Source organism: Capricornis sumatraensis, chromosome 20 (genome assembly GCF_032405125.1).
Source record: "Capricornis sumatraensis isolate serow.1 chromosome 20, serow.2, whole genome shotgun sequence".
NCBI classification, from domain to species: Eukaryota; Metazoa; Chordata; class Mammalia; order Artiodactyla; family Bovidae; genus Capricornis; species Capricornis sumatraensis.
This window is the reverse complement of record NC_091088.1, coordinates 10,836,322-10,861,426: the sequence shown is the minus strand read 5'-3', so window position 1 is coordinate 10,861,426 and position 25,105 is coordinate 10,836,322. Positions and strand designations below refer to the sequence as shown.

The following is a 25,105-nucleotide window of genomic DNA, read 5'->3' as shown; positions in this document are numbered from 1 at the left end:
TCCCCTGGTGGGCTTGTTAAAACGCAGGTTGCTGGCTTCCATGCCAGAGTTTCAGACTCCACAGCTGGTCTGGGGTGAGACCCAAGGACTTGCGTTTCTAACAACTTCCAGGTGATGCCAATGGTCCAGGAACCATGCTGTGGAAAACCACAGCTCTATATGAATTTACTCACTGACTACGCACATCTCCACTTTCATCCTCATTGTGAAGATGAAGAAACCAAGGTCCTGAGGGTTAATTAGCTTGCCCAAATAAAGAGAAATATGCCTTTAGCCTGAGCTTCTCTTCTTTAAGCCAAGCCCAGAATAGCTTTATCTCTCTCTTCTTGATACTAAAAACAAACCCCACCATAAGAGCTGAAAGCCCAGGGCCCAGTTTACCCAGCTCGGGGCCATATTGCGAAGTTATTCTGATGTTTTGTCTGGTGTATATCCTGGGTTTAGTAATATCAAGTGGAGCCCAAATGGCTTAGGAGAAAGAAAGTGCGCACCAGCCCCACTGTGTACACACTTATTCAGCCCGCCAGCACTTATGAGTTTCTTCTAGGCACCCAGCAGCACTCTAGACAACAGGAAGGATTCTCACAAAGGAGAGAAGATAAGCTTCCAGAACTAAGCACAGGGTGGAGAAGCAAGGTCTAAAGGATGTTCATCGCTGGGAATTCAACCAAGGAACCAGGCAAGCAGGGGTATGATGCTATGATGACAATAACTGTCGAGAGCCAGGTTCTCTGAAAAAGGACTCTGAGAGCAGACCTGCGTGCAGAGTGCTTACTGGGAAGTACTCTTGGGGACAGCATCTGCAAAGCAGTGAGGGAAGCAGAACTGGGCAGAGAGAGAAGCTAAGCTGTGGCGCACCTGCACAAGATGGTCAGGTGAGAGGTGAAGTCGCTCAGTCGTGTCCGACTCTTTGCGGCCCTGTGGACTGTAGCCTACCAGGCTCCTCCGTCCATGGGATTCTGCAGGCAAGAATACTGGAGTGGGTTGCCATTTCCTTCTCCAGGGGATCTTCCCGACCCAGGGATTGAACCCAGGTCTCCCACATTGGAGGCAGACACTTTAACCTCTGAGCCAAGATGGTCATGCCAGTCCCATAACTGTTTCAAAGATGGTTGAGTCCTTCAGAGCTGTCTCTGGTCCTTCAGAGCTGTCTCCATGGACGCAAGGGGGCTGGGTTTCTGTAGCCCTGCATCCAACAGTGATTAGACAGGGGCTGCCCCAGCAAGGGGCAGAAACCTTGAGCAAGGCATCTCCCTCCCCCTGACAGCTATTCCTGGGGAGGGGACACAGCCGTGAGTCATCAGTAGCCACAGCTTCCAGCAGCTTGGGAAAATGTGTACCTCAGTTCTGAAGGGTGTTCGAGATGGCACAGCACAGCATCCCCTACGGTTTCATTAGGGAACGTTTGAGTACTTACTAGGTTTGGGGCACTGTTTACATGTTTTACATCTATTAATTTATTCAAGCCTCCCAACACTAAGAGATAAGTATAATAACTCTACTATACACAAGGAAACTAGCAAACAGCTAAGTGGTAAGTCATAGAAACCGGGATTCAAACCCAGGAAGTCTGTTCCAAAGACTGAACGTTTAACAACGGTTAACTGTTTCTCTGACTCTTATGAATTTAGAGAAGGGAATCATGGTGGGGGTGGATGAACAGGGAGGGGAGCTGGGGCTGGTGAGAGTGATAGGTCGGGAGGTCTTCATCTAGGAGGTGAAGATTGGGCACACCACAAGACAGCATGGCGTCTCCAATGAAGGTGGAAAGGGCCTTAGAAACCACTGGGTCTATCTCAGTCTACAGGAGAAGCATCTGGTCTGCCTTATTGTACAGAAGCAGCATTGCATCACCTCATTTTACAGGAAAACCTAAGGCACAAGATGGGAAAGGCTTACCTGGGGCTACATACACCGTGATGCCGTCAGACCAAAGGACACAGTCCTGGACGCCTGACTCTCTGGCACTCAGGTATCCAGAGCTCTAATTGCTCTAAAGAGAAGCTGAAGGACACCCTGGCCATCCCTCAACCACCCAGCTTCCACCCTGACCCACTCAAATCCATTCACCCTTCAGCAATACAGAATCTTACAAAACTGTCAACCACAGGCTAAATTTCTGCTCAAAACCCTCCCATGACCCCGCGTGGCTTTTAGGATGAGGATAAAATGGTCATCATGCTGCATGTGGTCATCCACCTGCCAGTCACTCACTGTCCCTTCCTTCTCTCTTCTCCTCTCTTGCCACACTCTGCTCAGTTTCCGGAACATATGCAGATTCCACATTGTTGATTATTCAACAATCAACTCCTAACCTCCTCCCTTCACGGTTTACACCTCCCCAGCTCCTTGTCACCCTTAAATAGCAGTCCTAAGCTTGGTTCCTAAGTACAGTCATCTCTGATCCCCTAGACCAGGTGCTTAGACCTCATATTCTATAGCCACAGCACCACTTACTCCCCGCTTAGTGCCTATCACCACCGCCACTGATGACTGATGTGTCCCTGGTAAAGATGTATTATATCCATGAGACTGCAGGCTTCAGGATGGGGGCAGCGGCTTTATGTTGCTCACTCTATAACACCCAGAGACTGACACAGTCACCTATCCTCAGGGCTTGTACTAGATGGATGAAGAAAGAAAGAGAGAGGGAGGGAGGGAGGAAAAGAGAAAGAGAGAGAAGGGAGGAAAGATGGAAGGAAGGACAGAAAGAAGGGAGAGCGGAAGGGGAGAGAGAAAAAGACAAAGGAAAGAAGAAAAAAGGAAGGAACGAGAAAAAGATAAAGCAAGCAAGAAAGGAGAGAAACGGAGAGGGAAGAACAGAGACAGAAAGATACAGAGAAAGAAAAAGCCAGAGATAGAGATGCAGAGAGAGACAGCCAGGCAAAGAGAGATGAGAGAGACGGGGGCTGGCGGCAGGGAGGGCAGGGAATTACGAGCAAGTGTGGGTTGGGGGGTGGGAAGCATGGGGGGCGGGGGTGGCGAGAGGAACTCGGGCTTGTGTGAGCAAAGGTGAGGCTGAGACTTATTCTCTCTATCCAGTCACACGGTTGAGGAGCCCAAGCGCGGTTTGAACAGGGGCTGCGTGGGGGATTCTCTGGAGTTTCTCATGGAGTGAGCTGCAGGAAGGACACCGTCAGAGGGACCAGTGGCCAGCCAGGGATGGGTAGAGGGCGGGGACCACGGCTGACAGCCTGGTGGCTGCCCATGAGAACAGGCGAGGCTGCTTCTTGCTGTACATTGCACACTTTACCAGCTGAACAGTTGTGTGTTTTTTTTTCCATCTTAATATGAGCAATAATATTCTGAAAAGCAAGTGTGGCCTTTCAAGTGTGTTGCTGGGGAAGTGGATGGGTCCCTGGGGTTATATAAACTCAGCAAGATTAGTCTGTGTGTTTGGAGTTCTCAGCGCGTGTCCAAGGGCTGGAACTACAGAAGTATATTTTTCTTCAAGTCTAATTATGTCTTATGTGTTTGAGGAAAGTGATGCTTGAAAAGGGGCTCGTGTGACAGCCCCGCTAATTCATGAGATCATTGTGCAGACACCTGTCTGGGGGGATGAACAAAGGATGCTGAGATGGGCTTTACCTGCCCCTTGCTCCAGGTTCCAACAACCAGCCACCCGCTGACTGTCTGATTTGTCGCTCTCTTGCTTCTGGCTGTTAAGTGCCACAGAGGCACTGAGTAATATTTTCTAACCAGAGAGTGATAATAATAACATGATGATAACAGCAATAATAGCAGCTGACACTGGAGTTTCCTGTATGCCAGTTAGCTTGCAAAGCCCACTCCATAAACCTCTTTTAAAATGCTGTACAAAAACTGAGATCAATATTATATCCATTTTTACAGATGAAGAAATAGAATCCAAGGGAGTTAGAGCACTTATTCAAGGTCTCTCACAAGGAAAACAGAGAAGCTAGGATGAAAACCAGCTCAGACTTTGGAATCTAAGCACTTGAAGTTCTGTACTGCCTCTATTCATGAGATCCAAGGTCAGAGAAACCCAAGTAAGACGGTAGGTGTTGCGAGAGGGCATCAGAGGGCAGACACACTGAAACCATAATCACAGAAAACTAGCCAATCTGATCACATGGACCACAGCCTTGTCTAACTCAGTGAAACTAAGCCATGTCCATGGGGCCACCCAAGACGGGCGGGTCATGGTGGAGAGGTCTGACAGAATGTGGTCCACTGAAGAAGGGAATGGCAAACCACTTCAGTATTCTTGCCTTGAGAACCCCATGAACAGTATGAAAAGGCAAAATGATAGGATACTGAAAGAGAAACTCCCCAGGCCAATATGCTACTGGAGATCAGTGGAGAAATAACTCCAGAAAGAATGAAGGGATGGAGCCAAAGCAAAAAAAATACCCAGCTGTGGATGTGACTGGTGACAGAAGCAAGGTCCGATGCTGTAAAGAGCAATATTGGATAGGAACCTGGCATTTTAGGTCCATGAATCAAGGCAAATTGGAAGTGGTCAGACAGGAGACGGCAAGAGTGAATGTCGACATTCTAGGAATCAGCAAACTAAAATGGACTGGAATGGGTGAATTTAACTCAGATGACCATTATCTCTACTACTGCGGGCAGGAATCCCTTAGAAGAAATGGAGTAGCCATCATGGTCAACAAAAGAGTCCGATATCCAGTACTTGGATGCAATCTCAAAAACGACAGAATGATCTCTGTTCATTTCCAAGGCAAACCATTCAATATCACAGTAATCCAAGCCTATGGCCCAACCAGTAACACTGAAGAAGCTGAAGTTAAACGGTTCTATGAAGACCTACAAGACCTTTTAGAACTAACACGCAAAAAAGATTTCATTTTCATTATAGGGGACTGGAATGCAAAAGTAGGAAGTCAAGAAACACCTGGAGTAACAGCCAAATTTGGCCTTGGAATACAGAATGAAACAGGGCAAAGACTAATAAAGTTTTGCCAAGAGAACACACTGGTCATAGCAAACACCCTCTTCCAACAACACAAGAGAAGACTCTACACATGGACATCACCAGATGGTCAACACCGAAATCAGATTGATTATATTCTTTGCAGCCAAAGATGGAGAAGCTCTATACAGTCAACAAAAACAAGACCAGGAGCTGACTGTGGCTCAGATCATGAACTCCTTATTGCCAAATTCAGACTTAAACTGAAGAAGATAGGGAAAACCATTAGACCATTCAGGTATGACCTAAATCAAATCCCTTATGATTATACAGTGGAAGTGAGAAATAGATTTAAGGGACTAGATCTGATAGACAGAGTGCCTGATGAACTATGGATGGAGGTTCGTGACATTGTACAGGAGACAGGGATCAAGACCGTCCCCATGGAAAAGCAAAAAGGAAAATGGCTGTCTGGGGAGGCCTTTAAATAGCTGTGAAAAGAAGCGAAGCGAAAAGCAAAGGAGAAAAGGAAAGATATAAGAATCTGAATGCAGAGTTCCAAAGAATAGCAAGGAGAGATAAGAAAGTCTTCCTCAGCGATCAATGCAAAGAAATAGAGGAAAATAACAGAATGGGAAAGACTAGAGATCTCTTCAAGAAAATTAGATACCAAGGGAACGTTTCATGCAAAGATGGGCTCGATAAAGGACAGAAATGGTATGGCCCTAATAGAAGCAGAAGATATTAAGAAGAAGTGGCAAGAATACACAGAAGAACTATACAAAAAAGATCTTCACGACCCAGATAATCACAATGGTGTCATTACTCACCTAGAGCCAGACATCTTGGAATGTGAAGTCAAGTGGGCCTTAGAAAGCATCACTATGAACAAAGCTAGTGGAGGTGATGGAATTCCAGTTGAGCTCTTTCAAATCCTGGAAGATGATGCTGTGAAAGTGCTGCACTCAATATGCCAGCAAATTTGGAAAACTCAGCAGTGGCCACACAACTGGAAAAGGTCAGTTTTCATTCCAATCCCAAAGAAAGGCAATGCCAAAGAATGCTCAAACTACCACACAATTGCACTCATCGCACATGCTAGTAAAGTAATGCTCAAAATTCTTCAAGCCAGGCTTCAACAATACATGAACTGTGAATTTCCAGATGTTCAAGCTGGTTTTAGAAAAGGCAGAGGAACCAGAGATCAAATTGCCAACATCTGCTGGATCATCGAAAAAGCAAGAGAGTTCCAGAAAAACATCTATTTCTGCTTTATTGACTAAGCCAAAGCCTTTGACTGTGTGGATCACAATAAAATGTGGAAAATTCTTCAAGAGATGGGAATACCAGACCACCTGACCTGCCTCTTGAGAAACCTATATGCAGGCCAGGAAGCAACAGTTAGAACTGGACATGGAACAACAGACTGGTTCCAAATAGGAAAAGGAGTAGGTCAAGGCTGTATATTGTCACCCTGCTTATTTAACTTGTATGAGTACATCATGAGAAACGCTGGTCTGGAAGAAGCACAAGCTGGAATCAAGATTGCCAGGAGAAATATCTATAACCTCAGATATGCAGATGACACCACCCTTATGGCGGAAAGTGAAGAGGAACTAAAAAGCCTCTTGATGAAAGTGAAAGAGGAGAGTGAAAAAGTTGGCTTAAAGCTCAACTTTCAGGAAACTAAGATGATGGCATCTGGTCCCATCACTTTATGGGAAATAGATGGGGAAAGAGTGTCAGGCTAATTTTCTGGGCTCCAAAATCACTGTAGATGGTGATTGCAGCCATGAAATTAACAGATGCTTACTCTTTGGGAGGAAAGTTATGACCAACCTAGAGAGCATATTCAAAAGCAGAGACATTACTTTGCCAACAAAGGTCCGTCTAGTCAAGGTATGGTTTTTCCGGTAGTCATGTATGGATGTGAGAGTTGGACTGTGAAGAAAGCTGAGCGTCAATGAATTGATGCTTTTGAACTGTGGTGTTGGAGAAGACTCTTGAGAGTCCCTCGGACTGCAAGGAGATCCAACCAGTCCATTCTAAAGGAGATCAGTCCTGGGTATTCATTGGAAGGACTGATGCTAAAGCTGAAGCTCCAATACTTTGGCCACCTTGTGTGAAGAGTTGACTCATTGGAAAAGACTCTGATGCTGGGAGGGATTGGGGGCAGGAGGAGAAGGGGACAACAGAGGATGAGATGGCTGGATGGCATCACCGACTCGAAGGACATGAGTTTGAGTGAACTCCAGGAGTTGGTGATGGACAGGGAGGCCTGGCGTGCTGTGATTCATGGGGTCGTAAAGAGTCGAACATGAATGAGCGACTGAACTGAACTGAACTGAACTGTCTCTATAACTAACACAAATGCTCCCTTTCCCCCTTCATTCTTTCTGCCCCTTTCTTCCTTCATTCCCTCTACAAATACTCAGCAAGTAACCCCAGTGTACTGGGCACTGGGCTGTGTGCTCAGGATATAGTGTTGAGGAGTTCACACTATCCCTGCCTTCAGGGACACAGCAGCCTAGAGCTTATTTCCAGCTGGGAAATTAACAAGAGGAGAAGCTCCAGCACTAAATCTGCCTGCCTCTTGAAAGGCTGGTTGTATCAACAGATGGTTCCCTCCTCCTCCTGAAGATAGCTCAACTCTCCTGAGTAACCCCCCAGGCTGTCCTCAGCTCCTGGGGTGGCGGGGAAGCCAAACAGCAAAACCCACAGAGAGGAATCCATTCCACTTCATTCTAAGCAGAAGCTGGGTTTCTCTGCACATGGCCTCCCAGTACTTAAAAAAACACGAGCTCTATATTCAAAAACCCAAGTACACATGTAGGCCCATCCTCTCTGTGGCTGGGTGACCTGAAAGAGGTACCTGAACCTCTCTGTGTCTCAGTATAACAGGGATGAAACAGTATCTACCTCACAGCCACCGTATGGAAATTACTGAACACTGTTTCAGCTCTTATCCCCTCCTGATCTGATATATATGTTCAGCGAATATTGAGTGAATGGAGCCTGTGTCTCAGAGGCCAAATTTAACCTTCATAATGTTTATAATAAAGCTAGTTTCTTTGGCTCCTCATGACTTACTGTAAAGGAGTTAAAAGCAACTAAAAGTAAAGATGAAGTGAGGCTTACCCAGACATAGAGCTAGCTTGGAAGAAATGTTTTTAGATATGTTTTTCTTAACCTAAGGTGTATTGCTGACTTGTGAAAGTCAGGCAGTGGCAGCCAGCATCAGAGGTTTTCAGAAGCAGGGAGGTGGGGCCTGGTGCCACGACACGTCTGAGGGCCTGTTTCTCAGGGTCAGCGGTTATAGAATGTGGGTCTTACACATCCCAGGGGGTCCCCAGGCCACAGCCCTTCCTGCTGATGGCTGAGATACAGTTAATCATTATCTCTTCTATTATTCATGGATATGACACGGATATTCAAGGATATGACAGAGGCACTTTATCTTCTTAAAATTTTCAGAGATTCCATTTCCAAGTATTGCAGGCCCCTGGGGACTCGGAGGTCTTGCTGTGGTGTAGACCCTCTTATCCAGGGCATAGGGTAGGGGGCAGACAGAAGACAGGGGCGGTGCAGAGAGTTCTGAGGCCGCCTCTGTGGGGCAATCTCAAGGGCGATGGATGGGGGAGTTCCTGGCCCCGGAATTCCGAGTTCAGATTTGATCCTTCCATCTAAAGAACGGTTGTGGGCTTGGAAACAACTCTGAAACTCTGGATCTGGGAAATTACAATAGTTCGTTTTTACTGGGTGTTTATTATGTGCAAGTATACTGCTTCAAGTTCAGAGGTACCGCCTGAGGCTGGCCTTAGTGTCACCCTGCTTTACAAATGAGAAAGTCGACTCTCCGAGGGGTTGGAAGATGGAGCTGGGACTAAGCCCAGGGAATCCGGCTCTAGAACACATGGTCTGAAGTCTTCACTGCTACGTACTCTCCCTCGGGGATGGTTGTTACGAGGGCTACATGAATTCTGTCTACAATGACCCTGGTACACAGCTGGTGTGGGACACAACTGGGTGTCTTTGTCTCCTTCTGGCTCTGAGATCTCACGCACGTGCCCTCTAGTTGGGTGCCGAAGAGTGCAGACTGGGCATAGCTGGACCGTGGGATGATGGAGCAGGGTATGGGTGAAACGGCCCCAGGGCCTTGAAGAGGGGGCCTCATTCAACTAACAATGCACACCAGATGCAGAGAGGAAACTCGGAACAATATTCAAAATGTGGGACGGCATGAGCTAGACCGCCAAAGATGGCTTACTAGGCTGAAATTTACAAGGTTCTCTCGGAGTGATTGTTTTTTTTCTGAGATTAAATCAAGGATGGGACTCTCCTTAGCTCAGCAAATATGTTTTCTAGGCCATAAAAAATGGCTTGCAACAGCGTTTTGGTTCACAAGTGTTTACATTTACGATGTAGCAGTAACAAATCACTGGCAAAGAATACACCTGCTGATGCAGGAGAGACAGGTTTGAGCCCTGCATTAGGGAGATCCCCTGGAGAAGGAGATGGCAACCACTCCAGGATTCTTGCCTGGGAAATCCCGTAGACAGAGGAGCCTGGTGGGCTACAGTCCATGGGGTCACAAAGAGTCGGACACGACTGGGTGACTAACAAAGATTTGACTGGGGCTTCCCAGGTGGCAGTTGCGGTAAAGAATCCAGCGCAGGAGATGCAAGAGACAGTGGTTCAGTCCCTGAGTCGGGAAGATCCCCTGGAGTAGGAAGTGGGCAACCCAGTATTCGTGTCTGAAAAATTCCATGGACAAAGGAGCCTGGTGGGCTAGAGTCCAAGGGCTGCAAAGAATTGGACATGACTGAGTGACTGAATGCACACAGAGATTTGATTAGGTGTGTCATCTTCTCAGACCATCTGACTCTGCTACTGTCAGAGGAAGTCAACAGCATCTTCAGAGATCGGACAGAGCAGTGGAGACTCTTGAGCAATTTCGATGAGAAAGTGACTGGCTCTGGATTGAATAATTTCCCTAAATGATATTGAAGTTTCTTTCCAAATCACGTTTAAGTTGGCATTTCTCACTTCCTGTCTGCAAATTCTGCTTCGCTGCCTCTGATAAAGTCAGACAGAAGAAGTCTTGGTACCATGAAGGCTGCACACTTTATATGAAGTAAGTTTAGGAAGCTTCATCCTGATTAGGGTGAATCTGCTTTGTCATCTGATCATCATCAAGTTAGAAACCATATGCCTGGGCCACAGCCTTCTTGGCTCTTAGAAATGTCTACAGCTGGCACTAAAGTAGAAGACGAACAAATACGTGTTGAATGAATGAATAAATGAAGGAATGAATGACTGAGTTGTTGAGCAGAAAGAGAAGCGTGTTTGAATCAGCCAGAGGAGGGTGTGAGTCCTAGTTTTGTGACTTATTACTGGCTTTTCACCATGAAAAGGGAAGCAACCCAGAGAAAGTGGCTCTATGAATTCATTTCCTATTGTTGCTACAAAAAATTACCATCTAGTTCCGTGGCTAAAAACAAATAAGACCAATATATTCTGCCAGTTTTATATTGTAATAGGCTATATAACAATGCAGTCTGTATTACATTATATACAGAGGTTTTATATTGCAGTTCTGGCGATCAGAAATCCAAAATGGGTTGCCTGAGGCTAAAATCAAGGTTTTAGCAGGGTTGTGTTCCTTCTGGAAGCTCCAGGGGAGTCCCTTTCTCTGTCTCTTTCAGCATCGAGGGGCTGCCCACATCCCTTGGCGTATGGTCTCTTCCCCCATCCTTGAGGCCAGCAGTGTAACATCTCTGAATCTCCTTCTGACTCTTTTTATCAGACCCACCTGGATAATCCAGAAAGGTCTTTCCATCTCAAGGTCCTTTCCTTAATCCCATCTGCACAATCCCTTTTGCTGTATAAGGGATTAGGACGTGGATGTCTGGGGTAGGGTGGGGGGAGTCAGGGATGGAGAGAGAATCACCCTGCCTACCACAGCTGTGCTGTGCACCAAGTTGCTTCAGTCATGTCTGACTCTTTGTGACCCTATGGACCATAGCCCACCAGGCTCCACTGTCCATGGGGTTCTCCAGGAAGAATACTGGAGTGGGTTGCCATTTCCTCTTCTAGGGGATCTTCCCAACCCAGGGGTTGGACCCATGTCTGTTGTCTCCCCACAGCAGCTGGGCCAAATTTATCCAACGGTGATGGGCAACACCCTGTACCTCTCCAGAGCATCACAGATCATTCACGAAAAGTACTCCCCAGGGAGCCCTCCCCATCCTGAGAGCAGAGGCTGGCTGTCTTCTCAGGAGGAATCTACGTCTGCTCTGGGGGCGGCCTGCTGGTCTTTCTACCATGGGGTGGTGACATGGTCTAGGCTCCCTTCAGAACCTGTTGGTTTTTATAAGACTGTGTCAAGTCCACCCCATCACGCTTGAGTGTTCACATACGTGGATGTACACTTGGCAAAAAGACTTTCCTCTCATGGTAACCTTGAACTCCATGCTGCATGCGTATTCGTGCATGCTAAGCCATTTCAGTTGTATTTGACTCTTTGCGACCCTATGGACCATAGCCCACCAAGCTCCTCTGTCCAAGGGATTCTCCAGGCAAGAACACTGGAGTGAGTTGCCATGCCCTCCTCCAGGGCATCTTCCCAACCTAGGGATCGAACCCGTGTCTCTTGTCTCCTGCATGGGCAGGCAGGTTCTTTATCACTAGTGCCTCCTGGGAAGACCCCATGCCACATACCACCCATCAAATCTTGATTGGGAAAAATGCTATTTAGAGACCCAAGCACCTGAGAGCTGGGCAGTCCAACCCCACCCTTCAAGTGTCCACGGGTTTAGCCAGACCACATCCTTTTGGCCCCAGGCTATTCACTTTCACTAAACTTTGCTTTACTTAGTGCTATTAGACTATGTAACAAGCACATCATAAGAAACAGCATCACAGAAGAAGTTGCATTTATTGTAACTCTTTTGTGGGTGGATGTTCATTACATGTCAGCATACATTTCTTATCGGAAATGACAGATGTCCAGCACTGGGATTTCCCTGGTGGCTCGGTGGTTAAGACTCTGGGCTTTCACTGCGGGGCATGGGTTTGATACCTGGTGGAGGAAGTGAGATCCCACAACCTGCAGGGCCTGGCCAAAAACAAAGTAACTAACAAACAACACCCCAGTACTGGTTATGGTTTCCCTAGTGACTGGTTTATTTCCATCAAATGAACACTAGTGCACACGGCTGATCATTTTTCCCCCTTTGCACAACCTACTATTAGGAAGCCAAGAACCTTCAACAAAGCTATAAGACGTCAAAGCCTGCATTATATGCACCATTAGCTATCTACCCTCGTTGTCCCTTTTCCCCAGTGCCTTCCTGTTTCACATTTCAGTTCTCACTGTCCTTTAGTTTAGTTCAGAGTTTAGTCCTTTTGTGTCTGTGAGCCCAGAACAAGGCATGGTAAGAACTTCTGTTATATCCCAAGACATTTTTTCTCTTTTGTGAGACCCAGGTCCCTGATAAATTTTTCTTGGTTCCAAGAAGAACAAAGTCAAATGAAAAACAAAAAATCAAAACATCTAGCCAAACAATGTCAATGCCGATGTTTCGACACAGACTCTCAGCAGAACTGAATGCAGCTCCACTGAAAAGCCTGGTACTGAGGTTGGTAAAAGGGAAAACAGGTCTCCCACACTTCACATGCCGAGCACACCGAGCTCATAAATGCTAGCGTTCTAAATGGCCTGCTTGCTGTTAATAGATTCACTGGCACTGAGATCCATTTCTTTTCTGGGGGATATTTAACTTTTACTGTATCTTTACTCATGGTCAAAAGACATCGGCAAATTTGCTAAAGTGATTGAAGATACTCTTCTTAAAGGCATTCCTGAAGTTTTGCCTTCATATCTTTGTATGTGAGCTTGTCTTCTTGGAAAGGAAAACCAGAAATGAGTTTTACAGTATATAAGATTTTGGTAGTTGTAGAAAGCCAAGATTAAAAAAACAAAAAACAAACAAAAAAAAAACACCTTAGTAGAACCACCAATGAAAAAAATCTTTAAGATATACACAACCTAAGAGTTCATCTCTGAGTTCATAAAATGACAGAATCCTCAACACCAAGAACCTCTCACACCCTACTGGATAGTGTATCCAGACCTCTTTTTAATCTCTATCCCCATAGAGCCCAAGACGTAGTATGTATTCAATGCACAGTCGCTGAACCAACGAGTGACATCTCTCACTCTCCGTCGATGGAATTTCCCAGTCAAGACATGACTTAGTGACTCAGCACAAGTACCTCTCATTCTCAAAGGTGAGAGTTCTCCTCCAACCCCAAGACACCCAGGGGAACACAGTGCTTGCATGGGGCAGGCGGGCAGTACATATGATGTGACTGGTACTGAGATCCAGCCAAACCATGAAAGAAATCTCTGCCATGCCTGAGCTCCAGGGCAGCAATTTTAATTTCCTTTATTTCCTCCCTTGTCAAAACACACTTTACAGATGACATTCCTACAAGCAACCACTCTCATGGGTAGACTTAGGTTAAAGTGTCATTGCCACTGTGCTGGTACAATCTCCGTCTACCTCCCTGCCACTCAAGAAAATATTTCAGAACACAAATGAACAAGGACACCATTAATCTGGGAAGTATCACGGGTTTGTGGCAACTTATTGAAAAGAGTAAATCATCTGCCGTTTTGGTATTTCAGATAATGTTAGTTGTACATGACCTACGGAGCATCTCACAGTGATTGACGTGAAAGTTCACTGGGATGCCAAGACTGAGAGTGAGCACTTCTCTACAGAGTCCACCACTGAGACACACCATCCAGGAGATCTTTCCAAACTCCAGAGAAACCATCTCTGAGGCTCACATTAACCCCAACACATTCGTCTATATGAACTCCGCCATGCACATAAGATTCAGGAGAACCACAGAGATCATCTCTACGAATGGACACAGCTCACAAAGAAACATCATCAACCGCGTGTCACTCCACTCTCTCCACCCTGACCTCGGGGAGGAGGACGCGCAGCAGCCCACTCACCACGCCGCCGCCAGCCGAGTGTATGAGCACGGACATCCCTTCTCGGAGGTTGGCGACTTCGAAGAGCATCATGTAGGCAGTGACGAAGTTCATGGGGAAGGCAGCGGCCTCAGAGAAGCTCATGTCCTCGGGGATCTTGTAGACAAACTCCACAGGTGTGCACACCACCTCTGCCCAGGCGTTGTAATTAACAAATGCCATGACACGGTCCCCGATCTGGCGAGAGGGAAGCACCGGGGTTAGTGAGGTTCTTAGTCTCTTCTGAGAGGTTTCTCAGATACACTTAACGATCTAGCAAAAACTATACAGTCCTTCTCAGGGGGGAAGAAAAGAAACCTCAAACCCTAAAATACGCACACCTTCCCCTCACCTGCCTTTTGAGGCATTTGTGGAGGCTCTGAACCAATCTCTGCAAGCTTCCCAGAGGCCATGGAAGCCAGGGTCTCCATCCCTCTTCCGGAGCATAAATACACGGCTTGCACCACATTGCGCACCTTGGAATGTGAGTGTCAGAAGGTCACATTACCGATCCGACCTCTCATCTAATCTCCCTGTTTCAGGATGTGGAGGGTCAAAGGGGCAGGGCTTGGAGTCAGTCTCCTCTCTTTGGTTCTCTCCCAGCCCATATTGATTCCCTACCAGGCCAGTTCACTGCAGTATTTGCATCAAAGGTTAGCACTGGATTACCGATGGCATTAGATGTGAAACGTGGTGCGTCAGAAAAGTCATGTAAATCTGAGTGCAGGGAATTGAATAAAAGCAACCAGGCTCAGAGAGAAATAGGAGAATGCCAGCGGTGTGAGGAGTGACCACCAACCTTTATCGCACACGTATTATACGGCAGACGTCACCCTAAGGCTGTCACGTGTTTTACCTCCTGATCAGAGGAGGCAGGGCTGAAGACTGTGGTTTTCTTTTTTTAAATCAGTGGTTTACATAGCCAGACACCAGGCAGAAAAGAAAAGAGTGGCCTTCCTTTTAAAGTGGTTATAATCGTGTGCTAAGTTTCCCCCCACCCCCCCATAATATATCATTATTTAAGGGAAATACACAGTAAACCATCACGAACAGCTTATAAGAGCTGCCAAGTGCTAGTCCAATGGAACCATTCTGCTATCTGATGTTAGGCTTGTACTGTGACTCTTCAATGCAATATTCAAACTGTTACAGTCATAGTGATTTCTCAGCAAACTAACGGCTTTCATATATCTGTGTTTTAGTTTACTTTTTTTTTTAAGTAATTGATTCTACCATTTTCTTCTAGTTTAGCCTTTCTCTTTTACCTCTGTTCAATAAACAACAACAAAAGCCTCCTGTGAGACTGTTTTTTTTTTAATAGCTCCATATCACAGATGAACAATGAGAGGTTTTTGCAGACACTTAAACTGAAGCAAAGAGAAGGTCACATCACTGATCTGACCCAAAAGTCATGGAGGCTGAGAGCAGCTGGACCTGGATGTGAACACAGCGAGGCCGAGAGCAGCTGGACCTGGATGTGAACACAGCGAGGCTGCCTCCAGATAGAATAGTTAGTTCATCACACCTAAGTGCTACAAAGAAGACACCGAGTTATATACGGGTGTGCAACGGGAAACCTACCAAGTCTGGGAATATTAGTCTAGGGTCTTTAAGTTTCCGTTTCCTTGGCTCTTACACGGGTTTAATATTAGGAACAGGTCCTTATGAGATTAGATAATATAACAGGCAAGCAACCTGCGTGGCATGGTGCATGTAAACTGAGTGAAGTGCAATCAGTGACCTCCCATGGAATTCACAGTTTAATGATCAAAAGCTAATTATCGACCCACTGAGTTTCGTGAAGCAGAGGAAGAGCTGTCTAATGAGGAAACTGATGGGTGGGAGAGGCTGTCTCATGGGCAGTGAGTGCCAATCCTTGGAAGCATTGAGAATCAAAGGATGATGTCAGGAACATCATGGCTTGGACCAGAGGATCGTGCAGCTCTAATACTGGCATCCTCCTGTTTCAGGGTCATGGGAACCTAAAGCTCTATCATAACACCACAGAGTAGCTGATGACCTGCAGTGCAAACAGAGTGTGGGAAAAGAGTATCTCAACCACCTTGGCAGTGATGGTCATACCACCCCAGACCACCCTGACAGTAATGGTCGTGCCATCCCAGCAGGGTTGACCGCCCCAGGCCTCTCATTTCATTATCAAAATGTCAAAAAGGGGGTCAGCCATCAGATAAACCCTAATCTCAGAGTCCAGAGGTGGGAAACTTTTTAAAAAATATCTAATTCACCTCATTATTTGATTCTGTTAGGGAAAAGAAATTAGTTTTTGGCAACAAAGCCCAAATGATTCCTTTTCTGCAGTGCCCCCGGCAATAATTTTTCAAGGCTTCCTTGTAATCGATCAAGCCAAGAGAGCTAGCTGTTCGTATGTTGCTGTGTGTGCTGGAATTCTATCTCCAACATGACTGAAAATCTTAAGTCAGACTTATAGAGGGCATATTAGTATTGGTTTTTCTCCCCAGTCACGCCCTGATTGGAAACCCGTAGGTGGCTTCTTTTACTTGTTTGTGCAGCTGAAAGTACTGGAGGAGGGGTGGAGGAGACATGATGGATCAATCCGACAATAAGCAAGCCAGGGCCAACTAGCAAAAGAAAGATCATACATAAGGGAAAATATACATAATCAAGCACAGTGATTCCTCCCTATAAACCAAGGTCAACCCATCCCTAAAATGGTGGGTTGTTTATCCAGTGCTCAGGATTGATAGAGCAAATGGTATGATCTTTTTCCTTTGGGACCACGTGGAGGAATGAAGAACAGATTGTATTTCTTATACGCAGCATTTTCAGGGAGAGACGGTGCTGCCTCTGGTTATATTGCCTACCTGGGGACAGAAAATGTAAAGTCATAGAGAAGAAAAGAAAAAGCACAATTACTTCTCTCTGAACATTTTTCTGTCGTGTTATCTGGAAACCACTGACAAAAAGACAGATGAGCTGGTTGAGGTGTCCAGACATTCATCATAACGAATTTGGAGCATATTGATATTTTCAAAGTATACTGAGGCTCCGAGGCACTGAGACCAAGCAGCAGGCTCAAAATCGATTCCAAGGGGATTTTGGCATTGCCTTTTACAGGATTTTTCTTCCTGTATTAACCATCCAATGCCACATTTGCAGGTGGGGAGGATGGGTAAAGATTGTGGGACTGTGGGAAGAGTCAAAATTCTCTAGTGGTTTGAATTCAGGTTCACCTTCTACTTGCTCTCATTCTGACCTCATGGAAAACTACCAAACCCTTTTGAACTTCATCTCTGAAGGGATAATAATCTTTACCTTGCAGGGTTGTGATGGGGCTGAAAAAACAGTAACTTGCCCATGTTTCCAGGTATGGTGGATTCTCAGGTATGAGGTCTCTTCGTCTCTCCATGAGCAAACACTAAAGTCGAGTGAGAGCTCTTATGCCTGATTTCCAATGGTATTTCTTGCTCTCAACTACCACAGTTTTGTGTACTTGTGATTTCCCCATAGGTTTTCAGTTTTTATAGACCAGATCCTACTTGATTTGCATGGTAAAAAGTATCTTTTCAGTGATTAAAAATTTTGATATTGGGAGTTATGTACATGTACGAAAACAGAATTATATAATAACCCTTTGTAGACTGTCTTATTCCCCAAGCCACCAACCCATAGCCAATTCTGTCTCATTGTCAGATACCTCTACCCTTTGTCTTTAAATTTTTCATCCAAAAATCCCCTTTCTCCATGTCTGAAATAATGACTTATAAGTGATCACTTAAATGCATTGGTTAAATAGATATTTAAAGACACCAAATTATAAAACACAGAGGCTATTTCTCACCAACCTTTGCATTTTGTAATTAGCTTCTGAGCCTGATGTGATGGCGAAATGGGAGCCTCAGGTAGAGAGAGGAGGGGTGTACGCTTGGTTAACCCACGGCCAAATCCTTAGTTGTATTCATTTTAATCTTTAAAAAAATGTTTTTTCTTTTCAAAAATCTTTTTAATAGCTATAAAGTGAATAAAGGGGATGCTAAGGTTTCCCCTGGCCACTTCACCAGACTGTTGCCAGGAGTTGTAACAAGATGGTCCCTGAGAAAGGCATGAGACATTGGAAAGTCCTACCACTTATAAGCATCGTGTGTGAAATAGAGAGCTGATGGGAGCTGCTGGCAGCACGGGGAGCTCCAGGCCATGCTCTGCGAGGGGTGGGGCGGGCGGGGCTGGGGGAGGTGCAAGAGTTAGGGGACATGTGTGTGCCTATGGTTGACTCACTCGTATGGCAGAAATCAACACACGACTATAAGGCAATTATCCTTCAATTGAAATAAATTTTAAAAAGCAAATAAGAAGACACATAGATGATTTCAAATGCATTTTGCATAATATTTTGTTTAATCTTGTATTATTTCAATAGATTCCAGATAAATATCACCCTTCCAGTCAGAAGTCAAAACATTACCTCAAATCCTTTAACGCTGTCCCCTAGGGCTTCAACAATCCCAGAACACTCAAATCCTGGCACCAGGGGGGTCTTGGGAGGGTTGTCGATATTCCCCTGGCGCACCATCAAGTCAATGAAGTTTAAACCACTGTAAACAGCAAATGTGAAAAGAGAGAAATTCACAATGAGATGGAAAGAAAGCACTGGCTTGACTCTTCTTTCCTTCCCATCCCCTCCCTCCCTTTCCTCCCCCAGTTCCTCTCTTCTTTCTGTTTTAACTTTCTGGAAAAATGTGTCTAATAGTAATGTTACTTAGCTAGATGTCACCAAGGAAGCAAAACAATGATCTCTCTAGACAACTTATGCTTTCTCAGCCCTTCAAATGGCATCTGCAGCGTTCACGCTCTAATTCAAGAGAGAGCCTTGTTGTCCCTACTCACAGCCTCCTTACTCTAACTCTAAAAATGTATTGACCAGCCTGGTCACTAGCCATTCTAGCACTTAATTGAGGGTAAAAAAATACTAGGAAGAGCTTATAAGAAGAAACACAGAAAGCAGCCAGACACAATGGGCACCCACCAATCTATGAAAAAGAAAGAGAAAAAAAGACTGTCCCAAGTAGCTCAGCTGGTACAGAATCCGCCTGCAATGCAGGAGACCCCGGTTCCATTCCTGGGTTGGGAAGATCCTCTGGACAAGGGACAGGCTACCCACTCCAGTATTCTTGGGTTTCCTTTGTGGCTCAGCTGGTAAAGAATCTGCCTGCAATGCGGGAGACCTGGGTTTGATCCCTGGGTTGGGAAGATCCCCTAGGGAAGGGAACGGCTACCCACTCCAGTATTCTGGCCTGGAGAACTCCAGGGTCACAGAGTCAGACATGATTGGGCAACTTTCACTTTCACTTTCAATCAGCTCATAGACTTACAAGAGCGCTGTGACACAAAGGCTAGTCGTAATGGTGACTGTGAGCCCTCACGAGAGCAGGCTGGGTGCGCCTGCAGGGCGGTGGCTTGAAAGAGACAGGCCAAAGGCCAGTGGGTGTGGGGAGCCTGAGAGGTCTGTTTCCAAACCTGAGTTGTCTCTGGCCGAGAGAAATCTTTTGGTATTCTCTATAGACATATTACTTTTGAAATAAGAAAGTTATCATTAAACTATATCAAAGTCATTGCCTTGGAAATCCACATACTTAATTCTAATGATGCTACTAATCTTCCAAACTATTTTTTTTAAGAGCTACAATTGAGAATTGCATTTAACACCCGTGAAGGAATGAAGTGAGAAAGCATGTGTGTGAAATACATGAACATTTATTTTTTTGCACCAAATGTGGCTCTAACATACTTCCTGTTTTCACAAGCTGCCATCTAAGGAAGACATGGGTTGGAGAAACCAAACTCCTTGGTCTGGCGCAAGGCCTGTTAGCCTCTGACCACAGCTTCTCTCCCAAGCAGAAGCCCTGAACTCTTTCTTAAACACAGCTTGTCCGTTTCTTCCTCGGCCTCTCTGGAGCCAAGGACACATGGATGTCCGCCTACCACCTCTGGTCTCTACTTGTCAGTCTCACCCATAAGCAATGGATAGGGGCAAGGAGGTGACTTCCTTGAAAGGTGGACCTTTCTCAAGGGTTTTCTAGCCACAAATGAGGCAAGATTCACATATTCCCCCCACCGAAGTATCTCTGACGTGTGCCCTTTCTGAAGACAGCTGCATGCCTCACACTTCTTGGCTCCCAGAATACCTGGCATGCCTCATACCCACAGCCACATAGTAGGTACTCAAGCAACATACACTGAATGAAGGAATATTCATGAATATTCAAACACATGTGCTGCCAGGGTGAGTACTAACGCCTTTTAGAAAACAGCCAAGGGATGCTGTGGACACCCTTCTGAAATGTGTGTGTAGACTTCCAAAGATCCTGTTTTGATGTTTAATAGTTCTTAGGGCCACTTATCAGAGAAGGCAATGGCACCCCACTCCAGTACTCTTGCATGGAAAATCCCATGGACCGAGGAGGCTGGTAGGCTGTAGTCCATGGGGTTGCTAAGAGTCGGGCATGACTGAGAGACTTCCCTTTCAATTTTCACTTTTCACTTTCATGCACTGGAGAAGGAAATGGCAACCCACTCCAGTGTTCTTGCCTGGAGAATCCCAGGGACGGGGGAGCCTGGTGGGCTGCCGTCTACGGGGTCGCACAGAGTTGGACACGACTGAGGCGACGCAGCAGCAGCAGCAGCAGCAGCAGCAGCAGCAGCAGCAGGGCCACTTATTAACCAAAATGTTCTCCAATAATGTGGCTGAATAAAGTCTCAATTCCACGACTTCTCCCTGGGTAACCTTGGGGCGGTTGTTCAACCTCTCTAAGCCTCAGTTTCCTCATCCGTGAAGTGGGGGTTATGAGAGCACCCATATCACCAAGTTGCTGGGAAAACTGATGAGAGTCAAGCATTGTGCCAAGTAAAAAGTACGTATTCAATAACAATAATATCTGTGTCTTCTATTAAGAAGGCTGAAGTGTGAGATATATTTTGGGAAGATTGCCATTAAATGAGAGTGAAAAATCATTTCAGAGCTGAAATGGGAAAACTTGAGCTATCCGTAAGCTTCGCTTCTGTGAAATAGCCCATTTTCCAACACAATCAAATAAATAAAGCATCACTGTATAACAATAAAAGGAATTTCTACGTGCCAAATCAAACACTCCATCTCAGTTCACACATATTTCAGCTCACCGTGTTATATCCTCCATGTGAAAACTTATGATTTCCCAAGACCCTGATGGAGAAATAGCAGAAGAGATGACTTGGCAGTTCTGTAAACGTGCCAGACCCTTGGACAAGGCTTCAGCCGGAGGCCTGTCGCACTGCTCCGTAGGGCAGCCTTCAGTTTCCATCCAGCACGAAGTGGGTGCAGTGATTGTAAATGAGGAGGCAGCTACTCAGTGCCAGAGAGAAGGGCCAAGACTTATAGAGCCTTATATAAGGGCTTAGCCTCTATAAGGGCCAAGACGTTATAGAGCCAGAGCACCCCGTTTTCTCAGGGAGGCATGCAGTCAGGATCGTGGAGGAAGCCAACCACCTTCAGGATGGAAACATGAAGGAGGGGTGTCCCACGCGAGGGGGGACGGGTCAGCGTTGCTTATCTCAGCACAGAGAGGAGGTGACGAGGTGGTAACGAAGCACCTTGATGCTACATCAGACCTGTTTCATGGTGCCTGCCCATGCACCTCCGCCTCAAATGGACCCAGCCAGCATTTACTGAGGGCTTCATTTGGGGCAGAAACTGGGATACACATTTTCCTTTTGTTATTTAAGACTCAACAACACTCCTACAAAGTATGGACTATCATACCCACTTTTCAGATGAGGAAACTTCGGCTCAACAAGTTACTTGAGTAAAGTCTCATCTTTGGAAACTGTCAAAGTCAGGACCCAAATCCAAGCCAAGTCCAGAACCCAGGACCTCACAGATGACATCCTATTCCGTCTTTACAGGGACTTCATCCACTGCCCTTGATGAAGGGGGTGCATCCGGGGGCCACATTTATAACTTCCTATCTCTTGGCCAGCTGACTGGACCAGCGGTTGGACCCAGTGTTGGAGGAGTCACCATTCCTAGTTTGAGCAGGAGCCCATTCAGCATAAAGTAAACGAGCTGGTCCAAGAACTGGATCTCAGAACCTATGAGCTGGGAAACATGCATCAAGAGAACACCTAGGTAACCAGAGAGGATGTCAAAAGACAGGACCAAGCTGGCTCGCAGAGCCAGCCCAACAGCTTCCACCAGGGCCAGCTATACACACCTCACTGCTGAATTATCAAGGATGGAAGAGTCCACTCTCCACCTGTGGTGCCACCTAGCCCCATGTGCCCGCTGCCATCAGACATCTAAGGGGTCCTTGGATACTTCACATATGTGTTTATAACAGAGCTCTTCATTGGGTTATGTATGTGGTTTCTGCCTCATGAACCCCAAATACAAATGAAAACAAATACCATAATCAATATCCATAAATCACTCACTGGACAACCATTAATGACCTCATTTTTTTTTTCAAGCAAAACAAGTAACATTGTTTAGAGATAATAAGCTCTTGCCCAAGACCACAGGCAGTGAATGGTAAAGGCATGGACTTAAACTTGGGTCTGTCAAACACATTTTTCTTCACACTCCCTCAGGAAAAAACACAGGGGCATATCAAGCCACGCATCGTCATTATAATAGTTTCCAATTTTCTCTAAGATTCCCTGGTGGCTCAGACAGTAAAGTGCCTGCCTACAATGCGGGAGACCTGGGTTCGATCCCTGGGTTGGGAAGATTCCCTGGAGAAGGAAATGGCAACCCACTCCAGTACTCTTGCCTAGAAAATCCCATGGACGGAGGAGCCTGGTGCAGGCTACTGTCCATGGGGTCACGAGTCGGGCACGACTGAGCGACTTCACTTTCACTTTTGGAAATTCTGAGTGGAGGGAGGGGGCAATGACTATGTCTGATGATTCAGGCCCACACCAGGGGTACCTGTCAGATGTCTTTCTTGCTGGCTTTTTATGTGGCTCTCTTAAATGTCAGAGAGCACTCCAAAAAGAATTAGTGCTGCAAGCTGCTTGATGCAAAACGCAATCCTGTGTTTCTCCAAGACTAATATAGTCATAAAAGTAAGGCTCTTCTTCCCTCCGACATTAAATGATTAGTCAAATAAGAGGCTTAAGGTGTTATTACTGAGATTTACAGTGTCTCAGACATAACAGCAAAGTGATTTAGTTTTTTGTATATGTATATATACATATGGGATTCCCTGGTGGCTCAGACGGTAAAAGCATCTGCCTGCAACGTGGGAGACCTGGGTTCGATCCCCGGGTCAAGAAGATCCCCTGGAGAAGGAAATGGCAACCCACTCCAGTACTCTTGCCTAGAAAATTCCGTGGATGGAGGAGCCTGGTGGGCTACAGTCCATGGGGTCGCAAAGAGTCATTTCAGATTCTTTCCCATTATAGATTATTAAAATATATTAAACATAGCTCCTTCGCTATAGTAGGTCCCTTTTTTAATCTATCTGATAGACAGTAGTGTATATCCGCTAATCCTAAATTCCTGAATTTATCCCTCCACTCTCCTCCCCTTTGGTAACCATATGTTTGTTTTCTTTGTGAGTCTATTTTTGTTTTTTAAATAAGCTCAAATGTGGCACTTTTCAGAGTGCACATATGAATGACACTGTACGATGCCTGTCTTTCTCTGTCTTGCTTGCGTCCCTTACTATGATGGTCTGTGAGCTCATCCATGCTGTTGTAAATGGCGTCATCTCGTTCTTTTTTATGGCTGAGTGGTCTTCCATCATATGTATGCATGTATCAGGCGTGTGTGTGTGCTCAGTCATGTCTGACTCGGTGCGACCCCGTGGACTGCAGCCTGCCAGGCTCCTCTGTCCCTGGGACTCTCCAGGCAAGAATACTGGAGTGGGTTGCCATGTCCTCCTCCAGGGCATCTTCCCAACCCAGGGACTGAACCCGTGTTTCCTATGTCTCCTGCACTGGCAGGCGGGTTCTTTACCACTAGCACCGCCCAGGAAGCCCATGTACGCGCCACATCTTCTTTATCCATCCATCTGCCGATGGACATTTAGGTTGTTCCCACGTCTAGACTATTGTAAACAGCACTGCAATGAACACAGGGGTGCATATCTTCTCAAATTATAGTTCTATGCCCAGGACTGGCATTGCAGGACCAAATGGCAACTCTATTTTCAGATTTTTAAGGAATCTCCTTAATGTTCTCCATAGTGGCTGTACCCATTTACATTCCCACCAGCAATGTAGGAGGGCTCCCTTTTCTGTATACCCTCGTCAGCGTTTATTATTTGTAGGTTTTCAGTGACGCCACTCTGATACTTCATTGTGGGCTCGCGTTGCATTTCGTTGCTAATTAGCAATGTTGGGCATCTTTTCGTGTGCCTGTTGCTCCTTTGCGTGTCTTCTCTGGAGAAATGCCTGTTTAGGCCTTCTGCCCACATTTTGATTGGATGACTTGGTTTTTGATATTGGGTTGTATGAGCTGTTTGTATAATTCGGAAATCTGTTACTTGTCCGTTGCACCATTTGCAAATATTTTTTCCAAGGCTGTAGGTTGTCTTTTCATTTTGTTTATGGTTTCCTTTGCCGTGCAAAAAGCTTCTGATTTATTTCTTAAAGGACACCAGTAAGTGGATGACTGAAAAATCAGCCCAGCTATAGTTTACTAATTTTCCAGTTTGAGAGAAAATTGGCCCAAAGAGGGATTTAGCAAAGAAGAGCAAGTAGATGTGGAGAAAGTCCCCTTTTATTATTTTCCAGGTGAAGGTAAGGTGAAGGTTGCTCATGGGAAAGGGTTTTGGACCTCCTGCCGTCTTGTTCTTCCCAGAGGCCATCAGCATCCTCGGCACTGACCACAGGAGTCCAAACACACAGATCACTAGACAAAGGACAGTGAGACGAAAATCTTGAAAATCTTCCAGAAGCCCACTTCTCTACTAGTGCAGCCCAATCATATATTTTGATCTCGCTCTCAATAGGAATCCCTAATCTTGCCCCATCTTTGGTTCAGTTGAGAGATACATGGCCACAGAAACCACCTTTAGAAACCCCCTGTTTTACTTTCTGAGGGATGCTGTTGAACATATCATTTGTTACAATAGACGTTCTCTTCTTTATGAAGGCTGGGGGTTTTCCCTCAAATTTCAACACAGAGGTTTAGTTTACAT

At 45.8% G+C, this 25,105-nt stretch overlaps 1 protein-coding gene across 1 annotated transcript in view; it reads right to left on the bottom strand.

Moving 5' to 3' along the window:
• Positions 1 to 25,105, bottom strand: part of VAT1L (vesicle amine transport 1 like) — a 169,664-nt gene that overhangs the window by 121,289 nt on the left and 23,270 nt on the right. Inside the window, exons 2-3 of the mRNA XM_068993453.1 lie at positions 18,388 to 18,517; positions 13,929 to 14,144 (exon numbers count right to left, since the gene is read on the bottom strand). Coding sequence (XP_068849554.1) covers positions 13,929 to 14,144; positions 18,388 to 18,517 — 346 coding nt within the window. The remainder of the gene's footprint in view (positions 1 to 13,928; positions 14,145 to 18,387; positions 18,518 to 25,105) is intronic.